Source organism: Acanthochromis polyacanthus, chromosome 10 (genome assembly GCF_021347895.1).
Source record: "Acanthochromis polyacanthus isolate Apoly-LR-REF ecotype Palm Island chromosome 10, KAUST_Apoly_ChrSc, whole genome shotgun sequence".
NCBI lineage: Eukaryota > Metazoa > Chordata > Actinopteri > Pomacentridae > Acanthochromis > Acanthochromis polyacanthus.
In genome coordinates this window covers 16,170,846-16,188,424 of record NC_067122.1, presented here as the reverse complement: position 1 = coordinate 16,188,424, position 17,579 = coordinate 16,170,846, and the positions used below count along the sequence as shown (strand labels likewise).

At 38.8% G+C, this 17,579-nt stretch overlaps 1 protein-coding gene across 1 annotated transcript; it reads right to left on the bottom strand.

Moving 5' to 3' along the window:
* Window positions 1–2,102: 2,102 nt before the first annotated feature.
* atl3 (atlastin 3) lies at window positions 2,103–17,453 on the bottom strand. The gene is made up of 14 exons (XM_022196693.2): window positions 17,310–17,453; window positions 14,387–14,609; window positions 13,578–13,712; window positions 11,492–11,596; window positions 11,339–11,389; window positions 10,872–10,928; window positions 10,682–10,774; window positions 10,449–10,587; window positions 10,212–10,339; window positions 8,758–8,814; window positions 8,567–8,638; window positions 7,560–7,751; window positions 6,215–6,454; window positions 2,103–4,438 (listed from the first exon to the last, which is right to left on the bottom strand). The coding sequence occupies exons 2-14, from the start codon at window positions 14,588–14,590 to the stop codon at window positions 4,376–4,378; spliced, it is 1,536 nt and encodes a 511-aa protein (XP_022052385.1). The 5' UTR covers window positions 14,591–14,609; window positions 17,310–17,453; the 3' UTR covers window positions 2,103–4,375.
* Window positions 17,454–17,579: the final 126 nt, after the last annotated feature.

Sequence of the window (17,579 nt, the reverse complement as noted above, 5' to 3'; positions counted from 1 at the left end):
TTGAATAGAAAAGAGATATTCTCGCGTTCCTCCGCCAGCAAACCTTCAGCATCGAACACTTCCTGCATTCTGGTGAACTTTATGCTCCAGTTTGCATTTTTTTGCATTGGCTCATGGTGGAGAACACAACATTCAATCACCAGGTCACAATCAAAAATATAATGAAACATGATGTATAAGGACTCCCTGTATTCTCCTGTACCTCCCTTAATATTACCACTATATCTTTATATCTGTGATAAAACAATTCATTTTGATTCACTTTGTAAACTCTGGTCTTTAAGAAAAAGGGATACATTAAAAGGGGCATACACCCAACACTTCCATGACTCATATCCTTCATTTCCAGCATTCTGGTGTATCTTTATAGACCAATTCATGCTTTTTCTGCATCAATCTTGTCTTTATTTAGACATATTTAAAAAAAACAGGCGCTAAATGCAACCAGAAATGGTTCATCACAGTGATGCCACAGAAGAACCATGTGTTTTTCGACAAAGAACCATTTAGGAAGAGATAGCACCTGAAAAAAACAATAAAAACATGGTGTCTTTAGGCCCTAAAAGTAAAATCCAAAGAACTTTAGCCAAAAAACCCCAATATACTTATTTAAGGAACCGTTTTAAAGATGATTCTTTGTGATTCAACATAGGAGTAATCTAATGGAAGAAGGTGATATGTAAGAATTTGCATTAGCATTTCTGGCTCTTCCACTATTACACATCATATGCACGTGTTGTAATATTAAGAGAGGCATATCTCCTGTATCCACCTTAAATTTATACCTGTGAAACCATAAACACGAGTTCACGACTGTGGTTTCACAAGTCAGGCAAGCTTAGCTGACAGGCTACAGCATGTTCTGTTGATTACTATCACTTTCATTCATTCTGCTGTACGTACTACAGTACTGGAGTCATATACGCTTTCAGGATTTCACTTTTTAGGCTTAAATGTTCTACATGTAAGACCAATCTCAAGCATTGATCAAAATATTATGACAACATGGACAAGCACAATATCAAAAGAGCAGGAGCTGCAATTTTTCGACAGAGTTAGCATGTATCACAACATACTGTTATATTTGATGAATTGCAATGCTAAAGATGCCTCAACCTATAAATATTATTCTCCAGATATATTATTTGATAAAAACTGCAACAAAAACCAGATGATTAATTTCATTTAAATATTTGGTGAAAACAAATGCAAAAATGATAATTGTCACTAACATTGCTACTCATATTTAAAAGCGCTATATAAATCTAATCCATTATTATTATTATTACTAAAACATCAGCCCCATGTACTACATATTATTGTTACTACTCAGTTTAATTCAAAGGGCTTTATAAGAATGAAACAATATCAAAAACCATTCAAATATAAGTGATACTTTCAGTACACAGTGATAGTAATTTGAACACATTAAGGTTACTACTTACTGCACATATGATGGTTTACTGCTTATATTTAATATAACAGACTAGTGAAATTTGCTACATTAGCTCAGTAAGCTACATGTTGCATTACATTATGTGTATTCATTTATTTGTATTATAAATATGGATATAGTTACATCTTCTAATATTATACATGGATTGTCAGTACTCCTTTTCTATATTACATTACATGCACTATTATGGCTCATTATTTACAACTGGAAACAATTACATACATTTATATTTTAGCTTTCATATTGTACACAACATACTATGGGTGTACATACATTACTAGCTATATTATCTTCCATATCACTTTGTTGCCTATTTATTGGTGGTTTCTTCATCTAGTTTGATACTAAACTAAATTGCATGGTACTGACTCTCTTCAAACACAAATGCAGTTTAATCTGATATGATGTAATGTGAGAAAATGTTCAAATGCACTCTACGACAGACCGTTTTGTGCTGCATAATTACATCAGACACAAATCTCTAAATTACACGAAACCTAACAGATGTAGTACATTTGGAAATCGATCAAAATCTAAGCTATTCAGTGATTTTAATCACCACATTGCCACACAATCTTTGTAACACTGGTAGATCTAGATGCAATTTTTAAAACAAAAAGTGGAATGAATAGACTGGAAAGGTGCGTCAGCAGTTTCAAGCTCTGTTTATTCATTTAAAAAACAGCATTTCTCAAGTCAAGGCCACTCTACTCCTGCAAAAGATGACTACATTTACTCCACTGCATGCATTTATGTACTTTTGGAATGAGCTGTGTGCAAAGAGCACCAAAAAGGAGGGCAAGTGCAACAGTTACTGCATGTAAAACAACTTGAAGTTACCTCCTCTTGTGTAAAAGGACAGATGTGGAAAAAGTGCTTAATGAGCTCAAACATCACAGATCTGGATGTGTTCTCATGACTCATGCAATCATTGTGAGAATAAAGCAACTTTTTGCGTCTCTATTGTGCGTCTGAGCGCTTAAAGTATACGAGTAGTTGTTAAAGTGCACCATGCTGCATCATTAGAGACTACAGGATCCTATTTCTGCTCTCATGTCATACAATCTGGTATCTATTTATAAATAGTACATGCTCTCTATTCCACTTCTCCAATCAAATGTTGCTGAAAAAAAATCTCCATTTTAATGTATTTGGAGATGTAGGGCATAGTTGCATATAATCATAGTCCTTTAATCCACTACCTGATTCATTCGGAGTTGGCCTGACAAGTCCTGCTTGGCCCCGCAAAGAAAAACTAAACCTAATAAATCCACCGGGTAGTCCGGCTTTTTAATTCTCTGTATGCCTGAAAAAATACTACAGGTTGGTTAAATGTCCGCATGCAAGCAAGAGCAAAAGAATCAAGCTCAAATTTACTATTCTGCCCGTTCCGTAATATGGTTTCATTTTTGTTACACAACCATTACATGTAAGTCATTCAAAGCAAAGGTCTGACCCAAGCACGCCATGGGATCAAGCAGGACTGACAGCCTTACATGGTGATGACTGTCAGAGAAAGAGCCCTTATCAAATACAAATATGAATCATTCTCATACAGATTACTTAGGATCAATAAAGCCAAACCCTAAACCTTGAATAGAACGAGCTACTGTGAAATGGTTTCAGTATCTCCTTTACTTGCAGCCTGATTATCAGCGTGCAATGACCACCATCGGCATTTTCTCTCAGATATCTCAGGCTAGGAATGGTGGCTAAAAGCATTACGTCAGGAAATAGTTCCTGAGGTGCAAACATGACTAATATGGCCACATGCTGAGGATTTCTAACAACTAAATTTAAACATAATCTCAGTCTATGTCTTCTGACAGCTGAAGCGCTTGTACACAAAGCAGAGGACAGCCATACCGTCCCATTTACTGCAGGTTTTTGCTGCTTGTTTTCTTCTATATTTGGTCCATTTAAGCCTCTGGGTTGCTATGTGTTACATGCTAGTGTATAGCAAGATTTTTTTTACTCTGTTATCTGGAATCATTGCAATTTTTAAGTTGTTTCAAGGATTTAAGTCCCGTGAATGTATTTTAGCTTATATTCACTGAAATTCAAAGTGATAAGAGTAAATCAAAATATAATTCAAACAATATTTAAAGACAACTCTTTGGTCAACTAGTTTTATTCTGTTGGGCATTCAACACTTTTTCTATATTCTAATAATGTCTCTTCTTTGGAGTTTGAAGCTCTTGCGGAAATATTTGTTGCAGGAATATGTATTTTTTTTTTCTATTATCTAGCATGAAAATCTACAAAGTGTAACATATTTCCATCAAGCAATAAACAAAGAAGTGCACGTAACTAAGTTTCAACTGAACTTCCATTAAAAGCAGCAATGCTAAGTGGAAAGTGCGTTTATTCTGGTCTCCTGAAAATGCTAGTTTATATCAAATAGAAAACAAATCTACAAAAAGAGTGGAATGTTTTAAGGCTGATACGTAAAAAATATAGCCACACAGAAATATGTATAAATGTAGAAGCTTTAAAGCCAGCATTTATAAAGGTAAATAAAGATGCAGAAGCTTATGCTGAAAAGCACCCTGTCTGATCGATATACAACCAAAGAATAAATGTGTTTTTGTCTTTAAGTTTAAAGGTAAACATTGACCTGTCTATTTAGACCAATTGTAAACTTGTAAACGATGGCAGTGTCGGTTTAAGACACGTCGTATCAATAAGAGGGCTGGGCTGATGGAGTCCCTGCCTCCGGTCACCTTTATTTAAGCCTGAACTCTGACAAGCAGAGAAATGTGCATAATAGAGATGCTGGTGAATTGGCATCATTTTGTTTTTCTGTGCCAACGTGTTGAGCTGCATGTTTGTTCCAATGGGAGGCATGGTAAGGCTTTAGTGCTGCATGTGTGCTTGTGTTGTGTTTGTGCCGTTTGCGTTGCATCGAGACGACGTCCTCTAACTGGATTTCTTCTGGACGCTGGTGTTCGTCCCTCTCGACTTGTTCAGCGCCACGGTGGCCTGAAAACGCAGAAAACAGGGAAGACGGTTCACTGGACGGCTCGCTGGGAGAAGTGCTTCTTACAACATTTGCTGACTTCAGTTGTTCTGTTGTGGTTACTTCACTGAAACCTCGCAGCCTCTTCCATCTTATTTTTAACTGTGCTGCTAAGAGTGCAGTCGATCAATTCAAACCACTTCTGGTTTTGTGTCAAGAAGAGAATTGAACTCAAGAAAGAACACTTAACAGCTTCTGAAGGCTGTAAGTGAGACTTTATTGTTGTCATTACTTTCAGTTTCTATTTTCTCTTGCTTTGTTGGATCCTGAGCTCATACCATTTTAACTTTGTCTATTTTATCTAATTAATTTTTCCATTTTTTTTTTAATTTAATGACTGTTAAAGTGGTTGCAATAATCTCCAGACACTTTCAAACACTGGTTGCTTAATGAACTTATTGTTTTTGTTTATGGCTCACTCATCTGCTGCATGTCTCAGTCTCACCACTCTTATCACCTCTGTTTCAAGAAGCAACAGTTGAGCCGTTTTCAGCAAACAAGCCCTGATAAACCCACCGTATGCAACCTGTGCAGCACCAAAAAACAGTTAATGAAGTCAGCACATGGCTGCTCAACACTGTAACAGGCTAAATGCAGGGCAATAAGTACACTTTCCAGTGCACTAACCGGTCTTAAATAATCACATATTAACTATATAACTATGAAACACTTTTGTGCTCCTATACAGGGATGACATTTTAACCTTCAAGGCCCATTTTTAAAACATGAAGCACACAAAGATGGCAGGATCTGTTTGAAGTTAGCGTTATTATGAGGCTTATGCACCTGTGTAACCTACTAAATATGGAGCAACTTGCTGGGAAAACAAGCAAGTGTGAATTTAAGCCAAACTCAAGCCCAGAATCGGAGTCATAAAATACCACAGCTTTGTGTCCGTCAGCTGTTTGGGGATGGGATTTGCACTTGAGGTTGAAAATGTAATAATTTCAAAGACAGAGCCCTTAAAAACCCTTTAAACGGGTTGTTTCAGTCCAAAGAGAACACTGAGAGTACTCAGTGAGCAGCCCACATGACCTGTTATCTCAACCACTTCCTTTTTCTTTTCAAACCAAAGGTTAAAATGCTGTCAAAAGATTAGAAACGATTTAACTTTGGCCTGGCTCACCACCAAGCACTTTCATACTGTACACAGTTTGTTGTTTGCCATTTAAAAATTGTCAGAAATTACAGAAAGAAATCTAGACCTCTTTAAACAAGGCAACACAAACTCATTTCCTGTACTGCATGTGGACCCATCCTACTTTCTGCCGTGTGTAGTCACTCCTCAGAGGCCTGTTCTGAGCCAGGAAAATCCCTGCGGTCTGTTTATGAAATTACACCAAAACGAGGAAACTGTTCTAAGATGAGCATCCAAACTTCTCCAGTGCCACATCTTCTGAGGTGATTTAGAGATTAAAGGTGAAGGCAAATCTTTAACAAGAGTGACAACATTCCAAGTTTACATCTGAATCTGCTAATATAATTTTTGAGCGTCATTTTTGAAAGCGGAAATTAAATAATCCACTGTGTTTCGTAAGCAGCTTTTCTTTTCCAAACTGGGCCACTACTATTCTTTATCCAGAGACTCCCTAATGCCATTTTTTGTTGTTGTTTTCGACATCAAGTGCGCCCTCTGGTGGCTCAATAGATGCATGCATTGAAACAAACGGAAAAAGTGAAATATGCAAAACAAACACACGAGTCAACATGAAATGACCTACAGCTCTTTTTATTCTCACCTGCTCCAGGACGACACCGGCTGCCTGGTCGATGGCTCCTCCTACACTCCGGTATCGACCAGAGTAGCGGATGAAGGCCCACGTCAGCATGGCCATCATGACCACACCCAGAATGCAGTCACACACCAGGGCGAAGGTGGACAGACCAACAAAGAGCAACACGCCTGACAGTATGTAGAGGAGGCACACCAGCACAAACAGCACGGCAGGAGTCCGGAAGGCGCTGAAGACATTTTTTGACTTGAACAACCAGGAAGAAAACAAGTGGTTAGAAATAACTCAGGAATCTGCAAAAATCACATTTATAAGTCAGATTTTTTATATGCTTAACCCTCCTGTTAGGTTTGTTTCACAGGAACAGCAGTAAAGTTCCGGGGTCATATTTAATTATCTAAAAATGCCGGTAACCAAAAAGTCCCCACAAACATTGTTTATATCTCATTATGAGCTCCATTAGTAACCATTTCAATCAATATTTAGTACAATGATGTCCTTTACCTCTCACAGATCATGGTATATTGAGGATAAATCACTAGTTTTTCATTAAAAAAATGCATGTTAAAACTTTTTTAATTTACAGAAGAAAGCCTACGTATAAAGTACAATAGTTTTACACATCACTGATTAAAAAAAACACCATGCTTTTCACATTTTTAATTTTTTTTTCTTTTCATGGAGTGATGTTGACAAATCAAGACACCTCCTCTGTTCAGGGTGGGTTTGCAAATACGTGAAATTAACCATTTTCATGTTGTCTACACTTATTAAGTTTCATAGTGAAAATATAAAGTTGCCCCAAAAAACCTGACATCATTTCATCACCTAATAACTTGTTTCAAATTTATTTGCTCTTGTTGCTCAAAAAGGTGTAACCATTTTGTATTTTTCAGCTTTCAGGAATAGACAATAAGAATTTGTTAGAAAAGTTCATGAACAAGCACCAACAGGGAAGCAGATTTGGACGCAGCATAAGAAGTTTCAAGACCTGCTGCAGCGAGTGTGGCAGGAACTCCACCTCCAACTTGATGTGTGCAGCGTCACACACATTGAACATCTGTAATAACTTGGGAACATTATAAAATTTCCATCCCCAAAATTTTTAATTTGCAGTTTGTAGAATAAAACACTTTCTGTCCAAAATAAATCCTATTAAGTATCATTTCTCCTGACCACGTAGTCGATACGAACATCTCAAATTATGTCAGTTTTTTTGGGACACTCAGTACTTTTAACATTTTTTCCTCTAAAAAGGGTGAATTTGACCCGCAGCATAACAGGAGGGTTAAATATTCATTCTTTCAAGGAAACAGAAAGAAATGAAGTGGCTAAAACAAACACCTCTTACCTCGTTGTGCTTGCTGAAAGACTGCCACATTTCTTCCAGCTCCTTTTCCAGCTGTGCCTGGTAATGGTCACAAAACTCCTGTCCACCCATCTTCTTGGTGGACGAAAAGGCGTGAAGAGCGTCTCGGAAATGAAAGTGATGTTTCTCCTCCAGGGAGTCGGGAGCCACATAGGGCAGGTCTCCGCCACACACCTTAAGACAAGGACAGGAAGTAACAGAGCCGTTGAGATTCACATGATCATAGAGAGGATTAACCTTCTGAATCCGAAAATCCACCCGCAGGTTTGAAAGGCATGTTATTTACCTAAAAAATAATTGCACCACTTACCAGAGCCAGAAATTGTAAAAACATTAATTATTGTCACATTTTCAACTTACTGAGGTCCTGTATCTGTGACAAGCAGCTCCATCAGTTTTAAAACCAACTTTAAGCTTAAAATCTTGATATTCAAACAAAGAATTACGAACTCCTCAGCTCAACAGTGCAGTCATTAGTGACTCAGCTGAAACCAGCATTCGCTGACAAAAAATTCAGGAAGTTGTAGATGGAAGTGGAGGCTATATTTATGGACCAGACAGGAGACAATGTATGGAACTAATACAATATCTTTGGAGCCACCATTTTCTTCAGCACTGGTAAAAAAATAATCAAAGAAATTCAACATTTGTGCTTTCTTTTCTTTATAATTTATGACATTGTCACTTTGTTATACTCCAAAGAAGATATTTCTGAGTTCTCTGGACTTCTAACTGAGGTTCTGCTGTGTCCGTTGAGGAGCAGGTCTTCATTTTGTGCCGAATAATGAGCCCACAGTGAGCAAAAATGTAACAGAAGCAAGCTGCTTGGGGCTGAAAAGGTTAATGAGGCAATAAACATTTTAAAGCTTGCCCCACCTAAAAGAAATTCCCTCTTATGTTTCCATTTCACACATTGCCAACAGGAATCGTCAAACAGAGCGAAGTGCTGTGGTTCATAGATACACAGTCCTTCCTTTACATGAACTCACCTTCTCCATGTTCTTGTAATACTGATCTTTGGCTGCTGCTACAGCTGCCAGGTTGTTGGCTTCTGCTGTAGCCTGGCGGGACAAACACACATATGGCACACACATGAGAGTCAAAAGCAGTAAGAACCACTGACCAGACTTGGGAGGAAAACTTAGTTGCTCGTTTAAACCTTTGCTAACTCTGTACGTACCATTAGCATCGTCTTTGGCTGTGGCAAGTCTTCTCCCTGATAAATCTTGATATAAGCCTGGTGACACAAAAATGTAAATAAAAAAATCAGGTATGAGGATTCCTGCTCAGTTAGATTCATCCAGACTCAAATTTCCAGATTTCTCTGCAGTTTCTTTCTTGGCATTTTTGACACCTGGCATTCAAACAACTGGATGTTTTAAAATCCAAAAGCTGGCATGTATTTTACAATCAGACTATTTATTACAATGGTGCCTAATACCAGAAAACAGAAGGTTGTAGCTCTGAGTGAAATATACAAATCAATTAACAGCAAACAAAGACAAGTTCAGCACACATTACAGTAAATTAGCAATGCTAAAACATGGAGCTACAATGAAGAGCAACAACATCTGTCTGAAGATGACCGGTGTTAATTTAATAATGTTATTTTCACTTAAACTGAATTATTGATACCATATTTTTGCATATATTTAATTAGTAGTAGACTCTTATATGAAAACGAGCCAAAAATGAGTTGAAAAGTGTTAACAAATACATTTTTATAGCATCTGTGTAGCCTTGTGTATTTACAGTGTCCACGGAAACAGCAATGAATGCAGTCATAAATGTAGGTTTTCCTTATGCAGAAAGGATCATTCACTTTTGTAATAACCTCTCTCCTGCATAACTCAGAAATGTTCAGATGAGCTTAATATTTGATCGTATGTGATGCCATGTATTTATGCAAATGCTGCATTTCCTTTCAGACGAATCTGAATGTGGATGTTTGGTGCAGTTAGGAGGCTTTTGGGGCTGAGCTGTTGTCCAGGCCGTGACGTACATGCAGCTCTGCAGGAGAGTCTCTTCAGTCAGTGAGCGCTTCCTGCCTCTCAATACGCTCTCTCAAACTGAGCTAAACGTGCCAGCTGCTTTAGATGAACTGAAAAACACTCTGCTTTGACTTTTACAAACTCTGAATTTTATGTTTTATCCCTTTGATGTCTGAATTTATGTACAATTATATTAAAAAAATAATTATTTGTGTTGTTGCTTTCCAGCTGATGCTAAATTAAGGGAAGATTGTAAATTTGTCTGTAGCAGAGAGAAGAGATGTATAGTAATAATAACAGGTTTGAATCATTTAGGTTCCACTCTGATCAGTCCTGTGAGAAACCAGTGCTGCAAAAGGTTCCAAAGTACGTACTGAATATGTTCTAACTGGCATTGAGGGAATGAATATGTTATCTTGGCTGCAATCTGAATGAAAGCATTATGGTGTGAATTTGCAATAATCAGCATTAAGGGGTTAAGAAAAGCAACAAAGAGCAACAGCCTCAAAGCACACATTTTTCTGTACTTTCTCAGACCTGGAAATGACAAATATCTAATTCCATAATCCAAAACGGTAAAAAACAAACAAACTCTGGACTAATTTACTCAAATTCAGCAGAGGGCCTTAGATGAAGATGTTACCTTGAAGAACTCCAGCAGGCCCATGCAAGTGACTTTGTTTCCATTTATTTCTTTCTCAGCCAGACGGTCTGGGTGCAGCAGTTTGGGAATCAGACTCTGCAGCTGCTCTTTAAACTCTGGGGCCACATCTGACAAAATAAATACATAAAACCTCAGGACCCAGTCAGTATAACGAGCACTCTGCTTAACACCAGCCATAAACAAACTAAAAGTATTATGTAAGGGTGTGGGTCTTACCACGGAGTTGTCCCTCAAAAGCAGGGCTGGTGGCTACCTTCAGCCCGGGGTGAGGTAACAGGAAGCAGGAGATGCTGGTGAAGCATGAATGGATGTGCTCCCTCACTGTCTGCAGCTCTTCATGTTGGGCCTCCTTAACCTGTAAAAATCAAGCTCAGTATTTAAGCTCAGCCGTGCACAACTTAATTATTTAAACCGTATAATGCTTCAAACTAACAGGACATAAATTGTACCTGTAACCGTTTATCCAGGAACTCATTGCCGCCTTTAAAGCCGTAGGTGTATTCGTAGGGAAAGCTCCAGTCCCTGATCAGAAACATCAAAGACTGTAGGAAGAGAAGACTTTCTTATTTAAGGCTAACAGAACGACATTAAAATACTTAAAACGTTCAACATCAGCAATTATCCTGTGTGCTCTTGTACCTGGAAGGGCTTCAGAAAGATCTCGTCCATTGCCAGTCGACCGTATTCTGTGAACAGCTGTGAAGAGGAGGGACTCGTTACCAAAATAATCTGGTGTGCAAAAGTTAAGCAGTGAAAATACGGAGAGACGCTTTGTTGGATGCAGAAAAGAATCTCCTGGGATTTTTACATCACATGTCTTAAGTTTGAGCACACCTACTCATTAAATGTTGTTTTATATGTTTTTTGTTCTTATTTAACTATTTGTCAAACATAAAAAAGACTTCAAAACTGTGAAAGACACAAAAACGTATTAAAAAAAACCCTGCCCTGATGCTACTCTTGCACACTTTGGCAAGAGCTTAATTGAGAAAGTTTTTCTTAAAGTCTCGCTACTGAATCTGACATCAAAGTCCTAAAAATCAACTAAACTACACCAGGCAGAAAATCACTGTTTCTATTGATGATTTTTACATTATCAAACAGACCTGTAGCTGCTGCAGATCGTCCTCTTGAATATTTGATGAAAGATTGTAGATCTAAAAAAAAAAGAAAAAGAAAAAAGGACAAACCATGTAGGCACACTTTACAAGAATACTGAGAAAACACTACAGCAGTGACAGTCAGCGAAGATGAGTCACCTGTATGGAGCTGGTCATGGTGCTGAGGGCAAAGATGGTGGCACAGTCCTTCACGGTGGACTGATTATCAAACGCTCCCTGAGTGTCCATCAACACCACGGCCACCTACAGCAGCAGAGACGAGATGCTTCATAAGGTTTCTATTATCTAACTGATGTTAAATAGTAAACAACAGAAGTGGGTCGACTCCTGTGCAGTAACACCTAAATGTCAAATGATTTAAAGTGCATCGCCTCTCAATATTCGCATTGCTTCAGAGCTGAACAGTGTAGATCTACGACATGAAAAATACAGCACCTACAGTAGGAACTCGAAGCAACAAACATTCAAAATCTAATGTTTTATTTTTGATGACAGAGTAAATTCCCTTCAACACAGAGGAAGTCAGTGCTGCACATAAGAGCGCATCTCAAAAAAATTAGAACTCTTTGAAAAAGTTAATTTTTTGTCAATTCAATTCAAACTTTCATTTATGCTATATTCGTTACGAGCAAAGTGAAACATTTCAAGTTTTATTTAGTTTTATGTGATGATTTGGACTTACACCTCATGAAAATCAGATTGTATCTTAAATTGTCTTATTATTATTAGCATATTTCCTAAGATGAACAAGATGACATGGTCATCAATATCCCCCGCCACATGTGATGTCTATGAGTCTACATCCAAAATAGTGATCAAGGGCCATAACTCTGTTACATATTATCGCACAGGTCTCATTTTCGAACTTGATCAAGGTGTCCATGGTGTGAAGCTACACACTAAATTTCATAATCCTAGCTGTAATAGTTCCCGAGAAAAGCTGTCCCCTTCATGTCGGACGGACGGAGGCCAAACCTATATCCCCCTTTTCCTCTTCGTGGAGGCGGGGGATAATAAATACAAGGCTATACAACACAGCAAAGTCCAGCTTCTAGAGAGTCTGTTCATGTATTCAGTCAATACTTTGTTTTCTGACTTTCATGAGCTAAAAGTCATAACCATCAAAACAAAAAAATTCTTGAAATATTTCCTGTTATGTGTGAAAAACATTAAGCTTGATAAAAAATGTTCTAATTGTTGGAGACACACTAGTATTTCTTGAAAAATGTTCTTCCACAGACATTTTATTTCAGCTGCTCTTGGCTGTAGAGGTGGTGTTGCTTTATTTTTCTCTTTAAAACACCCTGAGGAGTTCTATTGGATGTAAGTCAGGCGACATACTTGGCCAGGTCGCAGTTTTCACTTTTTTTCTCGTAAAGGCACTCCTGCGTGATTTTGGCAGTGATCTGTGGATAATTATCAAGCTGAAATATTCCTCTTCTGCCAGCTGCAGTCATCTTGTCAGCCAGTATTTTTTTTTCATATCCACAGGCGTTCATGTTTCTATCTGTAAATGTCATCTTCTCAACACCCTTAGCTCTCACGCAGCTCTGTATCATCACATCCCACCTATGTGCTTCAATGTCAGGACCATGCATTCAATTCAATTCAATTTTATTTATATAGCGTCAATTACAGTCAACTCGTCTCAAGACGCTTTACAGAACCCAAATGCCTGACCCCCAGAGCAAGCCCAAAGGCGACAGTGGCAAGGAAAAACACCCTTTTAACAGGGAAGAAACCTCGAGCAGAACCCGGCTCTATATAGGGGGGACCCATCTGCCTGCTGGCAAACAGGTTCCTGCCAAACATGCTGGACCCCATCTGAGTGGACTAAATTTATATTGGTCTCATCTGAGCACAGATTGTGCTCCCAATATTCATCAGCCCTCGTTTCATGTTCTTTGGGAAAACTTTTGTGCCAAAGGGCATGCAAGCATTTTACTCTTGGACGTCATCCAGAGGCTGATGTTATGTAATGTCTTCAACACTGTCTGAGTTGTTGCAGAAACTCTGATTTCCATCGATAACCACTGTGCCCAGTCAGAAAAACTTGTCTTTTCTTCAGAGGTACATTGTGCAAGTAGTGAACGGTCTGTGGGGCGTTTTAGGAGGACACCACTCTCATAAATGACCAGGATCACTGTATTCCATCTGTGCTGTAGTTCTAGAGGTAATTTGTGCACTCTTGTGGAAGATATAAGTCATATAAATGTGTGAGCACCTCTGTTCCATCGCTCTTTTGGACGAGGAAAACTTCACTCCAGATTTGGATGCCGGTAGTCTCTGGCTCTGAACCACCTCTCCAAGAAAATCCCGTCAGAGGCTTGTCGTCGTCACCCAGCCAGTTTTCATCGCTCTGCAGAAACACAAGAGTTTGTTAATCAGCGGAAGGATGAGGTTTTAGGCGAGGCTTCAAGAAATGAAAGACGTCACTCATTCCGTCGCCCTGAAATTTAAATGTAAATTCACACTGCTAAACATAATTCATTACACAAAGAAGTGTAGAACTTCAGGTCATAATTATCTCCTCAGTTGTTCGTTTCACTAAAAAGCTCAGTGGCAGTTTATGGCCTAATGGTGGCACTACAGGAAAGATAATGGAGTTACTGGGATTAGTACAATTCATCAATGAGCACAGCAGACATAACTTTAGGCACTAAGTTCGGTTACAAAACATGCACAGAAAAACAAAGACAAGGCAGTCAGACAGCCTCCACCCAATAATGGAGGTAACGACTAAATCAGTCCTTTTTAACAAACTAGTCAGTTCACATGTTACAGCAGGGATGGGCATTAATGTGGTAAGACTGCATATATGTTTCTAGTAGTGATTTTCAGGTTATCACACCTTCAACACAAAAATAGGAATGAACCAGTGTAACAACCTGAAAACCACTAACAAAGACAAATATGCAGTTGTACCAGATTACTGACCGTCCCTGCTGACATCACATGTGAACTTAGATATCAGGAGTATGATCTGATGTCCAAAGAGCTGAAACACAGCGATCATGTTCCAGTGGAAGTCACCTCTCTGTACATGTAGCGGATCATGAAATCAAGCAGGAAGCTTTTCCCCTTTCTGAAAGCTCCGGCCACCGACAGCACCACCACATGTTTGTCTCGGACCTCCGGAGCCAACAGAACCTGAGCCAAAGCCTCCGCATCCAACGCGAAGGAGTGATCCTCCTTACACACTGTGACAATCTGAACTGGGCCTGGTTCACTCCCCATTCTTCAGAGGTACTGGTCCCTGTGAATGTCACACACAAACACACCAGCATTAATGCAGACATGATCATTTTGCACAAGGTTCGAGGTTCTAGTGAGATTTTAGTGACATTTCGGGCAAAAAATCAATTTCTGTTTCATGGACTCAAAATATATCAATCTAGGGTCAAATTTTCTCAGGAATCTGAAAATGGAATCATTTGTGCAAAATCTTTTATGATTTCCACAATACCAGATGCACCACTCACACCCTCATTGCATTTTGTTATTCCTCGCTGAAAGGCACATTTAACAATTGATCCAATACTTGATCCAATTCCCTTCATTGGCCCCAAAGTAATCATATGAAACTATACTCATATGAAAGCATTTCCTTAGTTGTTCTGGCTGGATATATTGACTTTATCATTGAATAAGTACGTGAATACATGCAAAATTGGCAGACGCTTTCGAAAACAAATATGAAAACTTGGCCGTGAAAAAAAACTTGATCTCAACTTATTAAAGTTGTTAGGCTAAAACAATGTAAACTGCTTATAGACCATATAAATGGGTATTAGTGATTCAATTTTGGTTGCTCTACATTGACAATTGAGTGAATGCAAGTTTTTTTTACGACAGCATGTATTTTTTCACAAACTGAAAATTGATGGGGGTAGGGTTAGTAAAAGTTATGATTTTACTTAACTAATGTTGGAATACACTTATGTGCTGGGTACTGCTTTATTCCCAACTAAATTACAAAGAGATTGATGAATAGTACATGCAGACTTACAATTAAATCAACTCTACAGGGTGAATCAAAAGCCAAATTCTTACCTAGAGTCTCAAAATTTCCAAACAAAATTGTCACCGGACATCTTTGGAAGAACTCGCTGGTATGACATCATTTCTAATTGCAACCACTGAAACTGATACTCATTCAAAAGAACACAACATTGAGCTCTTATTCTTAGGTTAATAATAAGCAAGTAACCAATAATTTGCAAGCAGCAACAGGATTAATGTGTGTATTCAAATTATTTTGTCACCAAAATATGGTCATTTTCACCTACTTTTCAGCAAACATCAAGCAAAAGGTCACTAAAGGGCTATTGATACACAATTTTTGGTGCTATATTCTAAAACTACATTATTTTTTCTATCAAAAAACACAAGACATTGCATGTAAGGTACCCATTTATTCCACAGTATTTTTTTTCACACTGATGTCACAAAAACCTAACTCAAACTTTCAACCTTGCCATTAATCATTACAACGTTTTCATTATTTTATATCAGTGACCAACAGGAAATTTTATATATTTAAATACTATTGCCACCATGATAGATTAAATGTTTCAGTGTCAGTCAATATAAACATGGCCACAGAAGAACAGACAGAGATATTTCAGTGTTGGACTAATCAAAAATGACAACAGCCATTAGTTGTAGGCAAAACATAAAATCTATAAAGATCAGTTTGTTGAGCCGTGCAGCTGATCGTCTCCCCAGCAGCTGTAAGATTTAAGATTTAGATGATGATCACACAGCTGCACAGTGAAGTAGTGGTTAGCACTTTCGCATTGCAGCAAGAGGATTCCTGGTTCGAGTCCCGGCCTGAGCCCGGGATCTTTCTGCATGGAGTTTACATGTTCTCCCTGTGCATGCGTGGGTTTTCTCCGGGTACTCCGGCTTCCTCCAACAGTCCAAAAAATATTCTGAGGTTAACTGATAACTCTAAATTGCCAGTAGGAGTGAATGCGAGTGTGATTGTTTGTCTGTATATGTAGCCCTGCGACAGACTGGCGACCTGTCCAGGGTGTCCCCTGCCTTCGCCCGAGTCAGCTGGGATAAGCTCCAGCGACCCTAGTGAGGATAAAGCGGTGTATAGAGAATGGATGGATGATGACCACACAAGGCTGTTTCCATAGTGAAAATCATTTCGCCTCTGCCCTCACAATCAATAAAAATCAGCCATGCATTGATCTTTCCATCAGAGACAATATTTATCTTTGTGCAAAGCTAACTGTGGGCTGCTCTCATGGTTGTCGTGCTGCTTTGCCTCCAGCATGCTCCCAATACTTCATTTCATTGCTTCAAAGGACTTCATTGTCGCTGATTCCTGGGAGGGATGTGCTCTCCCATGATGAGTAAGACAGGGTGGTGCTTTAATGGGCGAATATCTGTACATAACACCCAGAGAAAGCTGTCTCCTCGAGCCAAACCTCATCACCTCAAAGGTGTGGCAGTGAGGAGCAGCATGCCAGCCATTTCTCTGCAGTGACTCGGTTACACAGACTTCACGCAATGAAGCAAACACTGCAGCTCTGACAAAACCATATTTTGTAATCTGCACGTACTTTCTAATGAGCAAACACGGCAGAAGATAAACTAAAATGTACAACGCTTTCTCTAATTCAACTGCTGGATCTTAGCAACAGCCACTTCTAGCTGGCAGTACTTGGTACAACTAATCTAAACAAACCACCAACGCTAACGTGGACGTTTTACATCAGCTGAACAGAAAACTAAAGCTCACATCTATCATGCTAACGTGTTACTTAACGGCTGGTAGGCTAATAGCACAAATAGCTGCTGTACTCGAACAAAAACAAAGTGCTAACATGTACCCGTCAGTAGCTGGAAAGGACTTGAAAAGACGACTGTTGCAGCAGTATTTAAAGAGCCTGTAAATAACTTATCTGTCAGCTTTAGCTCGTGTGTCACGGTGTCATGTTACCTTTGGTGTCTTCAATCGGCTTCAACACACTCTCATGAGAGTCGACAAACGACTTAAACGTAACTTTTTTTTACACTGGCATGAAAACAACCATGAGAACTTTTTTTCCACCACGAAGCTCGCACACTTCCGCCTTCAGCCTACCGCGACGCCACCTGGGAAATTTAGTTTAAAGCCAGCCTCATGCTTTTTCCGTAGTTTGTCTATGGACTACATGTCCCATTGTGCCACATATACGTCAAAGCTACATGAAATGTAGTTTTTGATCCT